The 10,499-nt window shown below is 47.1% G+C and overlaps 1 protein-coding gene across 1 annotated transcript; it reads right to left on the reverse strand.

The window, feature by feature from the left end:
• Positions 1-622: 622 nt before the first annotated feature.
• On the reverse strand, positions 623-5,818 carry LOC131292952 (uncharacterized). Its single transcript, XM_058321041.1, has 2 exons — positions 4,934-5,818; positions 623-4,633 (listed from the first exon to the last, which is right to left on the reverse strand). Exons 1-2 carry the CDS (start codon positions 5,816-5,818, stop codon positions 623-625), a joined length of 4,896 nt encoding a protein of 1,631 aa, XP_058177024.1.
• Positions 5,819-10,499: the final 4,681 nt, after the last annotated feature.

Genomic DNA, 10,499 nt, shown 5'->3' on the forward strand with positions numbered 1-10,499 from the left:
ATCACTCCCAAATACTTGGAAAGACCGAAAATGTACTTTGGAGATTCTTGAAAATCACTCCGAAATACTTGGAAAGACCGAAAATGCTCGTTGGAAACGTGCAAACTGACCAAAGAAGCTAGGCGAAATGCTTAGAGGAATGCCTAGCTCGATAGCTCAATTCGGGCCGAAATAACGTAAATGCTCTTTTTCTGAAAAAACCTCCAACTTTAAACGTGAATAGCTCGAAAACTAGAAGAGATAAAAGGACGCCGTTTTCAGCAAAAGAAAGGAAATTTGACGTAGAACCATCATTATGGGGGTCAAACGTAACGTCAATGTTCTTGCGCGAGTTTTCTTTCGGGGTATGTTTCGGATGGCTTCAGCTGCGTTTTATAATTACCCGGGTGATTTTTGGTGGAAGAGAGAGTTTTGCTTTATTGCAACTATCTTTTATAACCTTTTTGTAACTCCCTTTTAGTTCCCCTTTTTGACGTAACGGGTTCGGCCCTATAAATCAATTATGGCCGTAATTGCCATAATTGCCTATGTTTTTGTTTACGTGTTTGAGTGTCAATTTTTGCCTGATCATCCTCCGCCCCCTTGACACTCGTCAACAATTATTCTCCACGTGGTGATAAGCTCAGTTTGTTGCCTCCGGTAGCAAGCAAATTTTAGCGATTGGCCTAACCGAAATTCCCTTTGCAGTTCTTAATGTTACCACACGTGTCAAACTATCCGTGCCGGGGTGTGTCTCAACTATCCGCGCGAGTGGCCATTGTGTTGTAGGAAGAGCCTCGTCCATCAGGATTGCCAGTCTGCCAGGTGAGAAATCTGAATTGCTGCAGGTCTTCATCGTATCCCTTTGCATCTCTTGTAGATACTCGCTGGCCCAATGTTTCCAGAAGCGCTGGACGAGCAGTTGCCACTTCTGCCACTCGCTCAGGGTGTACGTCTTTCGGTTTGAATAGTCCGGCTCGGGGATGGCGTTCATGGATGTGCCTATAAGAAAATGTGCAGGTGTTAAAGCGGCTAAATCGTTGGGGTCGTCCGACATAGGCAACAGCGGACGCGAATTCATTGCTGCCTCTATTTGGTGCAGCACAGTGATGTATCCTTCATAAGGCAGTCTCGTGCTGCCCAGCTGGCGAAACAGGTGTCTTTTGGCGGTCTTCACTGCAGCTTCCCACAATCCGCCAAAGTGTGGAGCCCTTGGTGGACTGAAGTGCCAAGTGATGCCCATATCAGCACAAGTCGAAACGATGATGTTGCTTTGCTCCTGATCATGGAGCATCTCGAATAGCTCACTAAGCTCCCGGGCTGCGCCTTCGAAGTTTTTACCGTTGTCCGAGTAGATATGGGACGGACGTCCTCGGCGCGATGCAAACCGTCGAAGTGATGCTAGGAAACCAGCAGTGGTCAAATCACCCACTAGTTCCAGGTGAACAGCCTTCGTAGCAAAGCAAACAAATACGCAGAGGTATGCTTTGGCGGGCTCTGCTCGTTTGTGGATCGGTCGTAGGTAGATCGGCCCAGCATAGTCCACTCCGATGGTCGCGAACGGTCGATTCGGTGTGATCCGCGATGATGGTAACTGCCCGATTTGTTGCTGCGCAAGTATGGGCTGTTGGCGAATGCATCGTAAGCAGTGCCTAACGACGCTTTTCACCAGATGTCGTCCGTCGAGTGGCCAAAATTCTTCGCGAATCTGGGAAAGCAGCAATCTTCCGCCACCATGTATGAGTTCTCTATGAAGGTGCTCTGCGATGCGGCGTGCGAAGATGTGCTTCTTGGGCAGAAGAATTGGATGTTTCGATTGATAAGGCAGTTGTGAGAGCTTGAGGCGCCCTCCTACTCTCATAACTCCTTCGCTGTCGATGAACGGGCTCAGACGTCTAAGTGGTGAGCGCTTTGGAACCACCTCACGCTTCCTCAACCGCTCGAGCTCCGTTGGAAATGCGTCTTGCTGTGCCAGCTTGCATAGCACAGTTTTAGCAGCTTCCATGAGGTCCGGAGTGATAGTTGATGACGCTGGGGGCTCCAATGGATCGCGGCGAGTACGGCACTTCTCCTTAGCATTGCGCACGAATCTAAGGCAATACCCAATGACGCGTAGAAGCTTGGTGTATGATGAGTACCGCTCGAACCAAGGATGCACTGTCTCGATGACGGCAACCGCTGCACTCACTTGACGAATCTCTAGCTCGGCACCATCCACAACCGTTGGTGTTGAATTTGGCCATTCAGACGCTGGACGAATTAACCACTCTGGACCGCTGCTCCACAGTGCACTTTTCACGAAATCTGCTGCGGTCACGCCTCGTGATACCAAGTCAGCAGGATTCGAACATCCCGCAATGTGTTTCCAGGGATGGAGATGTGAGTAGGCTTGTACCTCCGCGACGCGATTGCCTACATACGTTTTCCAATTGTTGGGCGGTGAACTCAGCCAATGCAGCGTAACTGTCGAGTCGGACCAAAAATATGACTCCGCTGATTCGAGTCCCATCGCCTGCTTCACACGATCGTATAAATGCGCTCCTGTAACGGCTGCATTAAGTTCTAATCGCGGTAATGTAACCCGTTTTAGTGGTGCTAAACGTGACTTCGATGCTAATAGCGAGATTCGTACGTGTCCTTGTTTGTTTTCACAACGCGAGTAAATACATGCACCGAACGCGGCTTCAGAGGCATCACAAAACGTATGTAACTGAACGCGAGAATCAGGTAAGAGAGCGTAGCGATCACTTTTATAACCGGAAATAATTGGCCAGTCGGATTTAATGGATGTCCACTTTTTATAGATGCTGTCAGAAACAGGATTATCCCAGCCAGGCTTCTGCACCCACAATTCCTGCATCAGCAACTTAGCGCGAATGATGATCGGCGATATCAATCCTATCGGATCGAACATTCGGGAGATGCCAGAGAATATTAACCGCATTGTGGGGTAGCTAGTGTCGGCGTCGATCCGCGACTCGAAGGATAAAACGTCAGCTTCGGGCTCCCAAGCGATACCGAGTGCCTTTATCTTCTCGTCGGGCATAAATTGAAGCGTTGACTGCGTTCCGATCTGATCCTCCGTCAAACCAGAGAGCACGGCCAACTTACTAGAGGTCCATTTTCGCAGAGAGAATCCACCCTTTTTTAACAATTCATCGAGCTCCTCTCGTAGCTGCTTTGCTTGCTCCTCTGAATCAGCACCACCGATGAAGTCGTCCACGTAGAAATTTTGAACCAAAGCTTGTGCAGCATGCGGAAAGTTCGTGCCTTCATCCTCGGCCAACTGCAGCAACGTACGCGTAGCCAAAAAAGAAGATGGAGCAAGCCCGTAGGTCACCGTATTCAGCTCGTAAGTCTCCACTGAAGCATCCGGTGAGAATCGAAACAACACGCGTTGAAACCGACGGTCATCAGGATGGACTTCTATCTGCCTGTACATTTTCGCGATGTCACCAACGAGCGCTACTTTGTAGGTGCGAAAACGAAGAATTATATCCAGCAACTGGTCTTGCACTACTGGACCGACACGCAATGCATCGTTTAGCGAATATCCAGTAGATGTCTTCGCTGATCCGTCGAAAACGACCCGGAGCTTTGTCGTCGTACTAGATTCTTTCAAAACGGGATGGTGCGGTAAGTAATACCCGTGATCATTGTCTGCTGGAGACGTGGGAGTCATGTGCCCCAGTTCCAAGTACTCTTTCATGAACTTGTGGTATTCTTCTTTTAGGTCTGGATCACGTTGGAGTCTTCTTTCGAGAAGTATGAAGCGGTTCAAAGCCATATCCCTTGACAGTCCAAGTTTGTCAAAGAAATCTGGTTGCTTCGGAAGACGAACTATGTATCGACCCGATGGATCCCGCTGGGTTGTGTTTCGGTAAATAGCCTCACATTGGCGTTCTTCGGGTGAGTAGCCATCGTTGAACCATAACTCTTCTGATTTCCAAAACCGCTCGATGGATTCTTCTAGAGTTGTCATACAAATTACAGCTGTCGTGTGAGCAACATTAGAAGTGCCTTCCGAAGGCTCTGGCGATCCAATCGAACCAGTGACGACCCATCCGAATACGCTTTCCTGCAGAGTTGGAAGGGTAGGTGCTAGTTTGAGCTGGGCGCTACCTTCGAAGAAAGCAGCATAATGTCGAGCGCCAAGAATAATGTCGATTGCCGAAGATTTGTAGAACTCTGGATCGGCTAGGATCAACTCGGACGGGATGTTCCAGCTCGTCGTGTTAACGTCCCGCAGCGGCAGATTAGCCATCAACTTGTCGACAATCAAAAATTCGACACCCACTTCAAACTGTTTCGTTCGTGAGGCAATCTTCGCGTGAACGGATTCTTTCAGCGGACGGGTAGATTGGCCTGCACCCTGCAGCATAACATTAACCTTCTTTCTTTTTAGCCTCAGTCGATGAGCGAGCTGACTGCTTATCATATCAGGCTGCGAGGCACTGTCCAAAAGTGCTCGAGCTGGATGAACTAATCCGAAAGAATCAACTATATTGATGATGGCAGTTTGGAGCAAAACCTGCGTTGGTGCTCGCTCCATTGCTGCTGCGAAAGTTCGCTGAAGATTTGCCGTGTGATCGTTAGTGGCTGGTCCAATGCTCGCAGCTGGCATGGCAGTGGAGAATGTTCCGGCAGAGTGATCCTGTGACGTGTGTGAGTGCAACATAGTGTGGTGTTGTGAATTACAGTGGCGGCATTTGTACTGCGAAGTGCAGTCGCGGGCGCGGTGATTGTCTCGAAGGCAATTCAAACATAATCGTGCGTTCATTACGGTGCGATGGCGTTCGTTCGGGCTCAATGCAATGAATCGGGAACACTTTGCAATAAAATGCTCTGAATCGCACAGAGAGCATTTGCGTACAGCATTTGATGCCGCTGCAAAGCTTCCTAGCCGCGTGGGTGGCATCCGTTTTGTATGATGTTGCGCTTCGCTAAAACTGACATCCTGCTCCTTGTTCACCGATAGCGTTTCAAGCACTCGCATACGGCGCTGCAAGAAAACAATCAGGCTAGCATACGTCGGGCTTTCTTCGTTTGATGCGTGCTCCTCCCAGTCCCTCAGTGTGCTTGTTGGCAACTTGGTGCACAACAAGTGTTCCAGCAAAACACCCCATGTATCCGTCCTTTCCCCAAGATGGTCAAGGGTTTTCTTGTGCCGTTCGAACTCGTCCACTAAGAGGTGCAGTGCGGTCGCGGTTTCCCTTTTCGCGGGCGTCATAGTGAACAGTGCTTGCAAGTGACGTTTTTTCAATAAATATTCGTTGGAGTAGCGCGCCGTTAATGCCTGCCACGCTATCTCGTAATTTGCCGCGCTAATAGTGATCGCTTCTATCACTTGTGCTGCTTCACCCTTAATCGCTGCGCGCAAGTAATGAAACTTTTGGATGGCGGGAAGATCACGGTTGTCGTGAATCAGACACTCGAACGTGTCCCGAAACGTAAGCCATTCCATGTAATCCCCATGAAACTGAGGCAGTGATATGGTCGGAAGTTTAATACCAGCCAAGGAATTACCGGTGGCATTAAATGACGAGCCTTGTGAGGGTCTTTTTGCCTTCAGTTCTGCTTCCACCCGTATCAAACGAGGCTCGAAATCGGCGCGAAGAGCTTCATTTTGCTTGACCTCCTCTTCGGTTGTAGCTCCGTCTTCAAGCTCCTGCTGCAGCTTTTCAAGATCTTCACATAACCTTTCGAACTTGGATATTCTGGCTTCTACTTCAACAAGATCACGGTCTTGTTGAAAATCGCGAACGAAGCTTTCGTAACGGCTGAGTGAAACGAGAAGGATCGCTCTTCTCGACGAAAGGATGATGGGTTCCGCGGGCATTTTGAATCGAAAAACGGCGTACGTAGCGTTTATGGTATCGCGCAATGAAAACGGCCCGAAATCGCGAAGATAAAATTAACCAACGTTCGTATTTCAAGAATCCTGGTCACGGCACCAATGTTCTTGCGCGAGTTTTCTTTCGGGGTATGTTTCGGATGGCTTCAGCTGCGTTTTATAATTACCCGGGTGATTTTTGGTGGAAGAGAGAGTTTTGCTTTATTGCAACTATCTTTTATAACCTTTTTGTAACTCCCTTTTAGTTCCCCTTTTTGACGTAACGGGTTCGGCCCTATAAATCAATTATGGCCGTAATTGCCATAATTGCCTATGTTTTTGTTTACGTGTTTGAGTGTCAATTTTTGCCTGATCAGGGGAGTTACCACTTTCCAGGATTGGCAAATTAAGCAAACCTTATCCGCGAAACAGTTGGTCACGTCGAAAATATCATCAATGGATGAATTCGAGGCGCCTGCCACGTGATTGCACAAGAGCGACTGATGCAGTTCCTACAGAAAGATCAACTTCAAATTTCCACTTTTACGCGCGCGTGTCTCAAAGATATGTTGTTCCATTTTTTTTTATTTACATTTAAATTTGCAAAACAAAAATCTCATCATCATCATCTGTGAGATCGTGATGACAAGTGCAATGCTTACAAACATTAAATTTTCACAATAGACAACTACGAGACATTGCACATTCTACTGGGTGCTACTTAACAACCTGCTTAACGTAAACGGCACACAAGCGCTTGAACTCGCGAACGTTTGCAGCCTCGGCAATCTCTCTAGGCATGCTGTTATACCATTGTATACCTTTACAAAACAAAGAATTTCTGGCAAATACTGTTGAAAAGTTCGACGTTCTAGGATCATGAGCCCTTCGAGTGTTGTACCGGTGAACGTCAGAACCCCTAACTACTCTTTCTCCAAGGTACCCCGGTAACAAGCCCCTCAGGAGTTTGAATATTAGTATCATAGTCTGATACACTATCCGCTGCTCTACCGACATCCATTGCAGAACATCCAGCATAACAGCAGACGGCATGTACCGACTACAACACAACACTAACCTCATTACCCTATTTTGCACTTTTTGCAACCTTTTGAGCTGTGTCCGATTGCCGAGGAACAATATTGATGGACAAAAATCAAAATGTGGTGAGATAATGGATTTGTAGAGGTGAACTTTCCCAAAAAAATTTAGGTTGTTCCCCAGTCTACTTATCACCCCACACTTCTTTGCCACCTTAGCGATGACCCCATCAATATGTGCACTGAATGTAAGTCCGTCGTCAAGAATGACTCCCAAATATTTCACCTGGGAGACTCGGTCAATTGGTTCCGTTTTGATGGCAATGGAAAGCTGGCCGATCCACTCCCTCCTCGACATCACCATGTAGTGTGTTTTACTAATGTTTAATGCGAGTTTCTTGTATTTCAACCAGCCATCCAGAGCCACCAAGTCTGCATTTAAAAGGGACTCTGCCTGTTTCACGTCCTTTCGCGATATAAATATTACTGTGTCATCAGCAAAAAGATTTATCTCGCAGGAACGTAAGACCTGCTTCATGTCATTTATATACATGATAAACAAAATTTTTCCAAGAACACTTCCTTGTGGAACCCCAAGGGTGTTTTCAATGGGATCTGAAACAGATTTTTTGAAAATTGTCCTCTGGGTTCTACCTGTCAGATCATCGCTGAACCAACTGAGTTCCTTCCCCTCAATACCGAATCGTCGAAGTGTTGTGAGCAACAAGGGTCTCGATATTGTTTCAAATGCCCGCTTTAGATCCAAGAAAACTGCAAGCACCGGCTGTCCACTGTCCATCAACCCCTTCCACTTTGCAAGCATCAGGTTCAGTGCAGTTTCACAGGAATGTCCTTCCCGATATCCCGACTGCTCCCGGGCCAGCAGTCCGGTCTGGTCCAGGTATTGCACCAATTGGTCTTTGATAACAACCTCCAGGACCTTTTCGACAGTGTGAAGCATGTTGATGGGGCGGAACACTTCCGCTTTGATAGCTCCAGTCAGCTTTGGAATAGGTACAACCAATGACTCCTTCCATGTCTCCGGAAAAACACCCCTCTCCATCGATTGGTTTATCAAATCCAGGAGCGTCTCCCCCGCTACATGAAAGCAATCCTGCAAAGTTTTTGCATTTACATTCCCTATTCCTGCCGTTTTGGTCAGGTCAAAACATATCTGCCTAAGCTTGCTCATGTCTATTGGTTGAAAAGAAAATCTATGCCTGGGAGCATCAACTTGTCTCAGCTCGACTGGTTCGTCTACCGTCGGAATGTTGCTGTTAACAAGTGTGACGCTATTCACAAAAAAGTTGTTGAACCCTGCTGCGATCACCGCCTCATCGGACTCGAAATTATCGAATTTCACACATGAAGCTGTATTCTCGTCGGGTTTCAACATGCTTTTAAGAAGTTTCCAAAGTTCCCTACTATTACCCTGATGCTTGCTAATTTCCCTATTGAAGTATTCCTCACGAGTAGTTTTTAAAGACCTACTGTACTCGTTTCTTAGCTTAGTGTACTCACACCAATGTGAAGCCAGATTAGTCCGAACAAATTTTTTGTACACTTTGTCTCTTTTCCGCTTTAGACGTTCCAGAGCCAACGTATACCATCTGCCAGAGTATCTAGTCTCCACGGTCCTTTCCTAAACTAAACTATTCATAGCACTCTCTAGTGTATCCTTCAATAGATCTGCAGCTTCATGGAAATTTGTAGTTTCCCTCTGTAGACCCAAAGTGACTGCCTGACAAAGACCCTCTTTAGAGTACCTATTCCAGCATTTAACTTGTTTTTGAACTGTCCTGAAACGTTCATCATTCATGTTTAAAAGCAAAGTTTCATGATCAGATATTTTTGCACAAGCATCTGTTACCACGCTAATTGAGTCTGTGTTGCAGTACACATGGTCAATCAATGTCCTGCTATTGTTCGTAATACGGGTAGCTGCACTAACCTTCTGCTTCAGGCACACCGAGGCCATAAGTTTCTTCAATTTTTCGGACCTCACATCATTGAACCAATCAATGTTGAAGTCCCCAACCAAGACATTACGCTTGCCAAAATCTAGAAATCTGTCTAACCAGTCCTCCAGAATTTCGACAAATCGTGAGTCACTTGAACTAGGTGAGTGATACAGAACGCCATAGTTTGCAGCCGCCATGCCTCGAGTCACAGTAAACCCCAAAAACCAGTTGCCTTCCAGCGACTCGTTTAGAATCACCTTCAAGGCAACCGAGTTCCCAGCATAAACTGCAACCCCCCCTGTGTGTCGTGAGTGGGACAAACAGGACACGGCCCTGTACCCCGGTATACTAAACTGATCAAATGCTTCGCACTCCGTTATATGCGTCTCAGATAGAAGGACCAACGCGGGTTGCATCCTTTCTACCAAGTCGCGTAACAGAACATAGCTTGACGATAGGCCAGCGACATTGCAATACATGATTTCATATCGCTGTCCTATCCCCAGCAATCTCTGCTATTGGGAATGCTTAGCAATCTTTGATACCTGTTTTTTGTATATGGGGCACTCGCTACTAAAAGCAGCATGTTCCGTGCTCCCCCTTGAACCCGCCAACACGCAGTTCACACATTTTAAGGCCGCCGACTTACATTCCGACGTCCTGTGTGCACCACTGCACCTAGGGCAGGCTTCCTCCTTATTGCACTCGGTGCTCTTGTGCCCAAACTGCCCGCACCGGAAACATCGCAATACATGAACAGAAGTGCTTATCGCACAACTGTCAAAACCTATTTTAACCTTTTTGAGGTCCTCTAGACATTGTGCCGATTCCTTGTCTACATCGATCACGACATTGTACTTCTGGTACTTGTAGAACCTACTTTCGTACATTCCAACAAGCTCCAGTGTCGCGAACGGGATCCCTGCATTCTGTTCCTTCAGAAGTGCTATCACATCCTCACCAGAATACTTCTCCGTCATTCCCATTATCCTTACTCTGGACAACGGTAAACGAACGGAATAAGCATCCCCGAGTTTGGACTGCACCTCCTTGCTAACTTCATCTAACGCGGATGCAGGACACTGTACAAAAACCTGACCTTTTCTACCATTACGGAAGTCCGAAACCTGCTGCTTCCTCGGATCCAAACGGGCGCGTAGATCAACTCTTGTCTTGTCGCAAGATTGATCCACCTTCGGTACAATTACTAAAGACTTGGAGAGTTTTTGCTCTGCCACTTTAGCCACGTCTTTTTTACCTATTTTGGGCCCAGAGCCAGCCTCCTTCACAACACTCTTGGTTGCTGTGGGCTTGGTATTAGCTCTTCCCACGTCAAAATTACTAATAATAGTTTGAACCTTATTTTTCAAACTATTATCTGCCCCACTTTTTTTGGCCACTACTGTAGCAAAGCTCTCACTCCCCTTCTCCTTAGCACTCACCGGCGAAGGCTTCTCAATGATAACCTTCGGTACAGGAGGGGCTCTCAATGTAGTGGTGGTGGCATCGCGCAAAGTTGATGTAACTTGGCGCTTTACCGCCTCACACACTTCTTTTTTCATTCCTTCCAGTCCCTTCTTAACAGCACTCTCAATCAGTGCACACAATTTCAAATCTGCTGCTTGTAGGGCTTGGGATTGCTCTCCGCTTGACGGTCGGCTTTCTCCCACCACTACATCCTGCATG

Source organism: Anopheles ziemanni, unplaced genomic scaffold, assembly GCF_943734765.1.
Source record: "Anopheles ziemanni unplaced genomic scaffold, idAnoZiCoDA_A2_x.2 scaffold_795_ctg1, whole genome shotgun sequence".
In the NCBI taxonomy this organism is placed as follows: Eukaryota; Metazoa; Arthropoda; class Insecta; order Diptera; family Culicidae; genus Anopheles; species Anopheles ziemanni.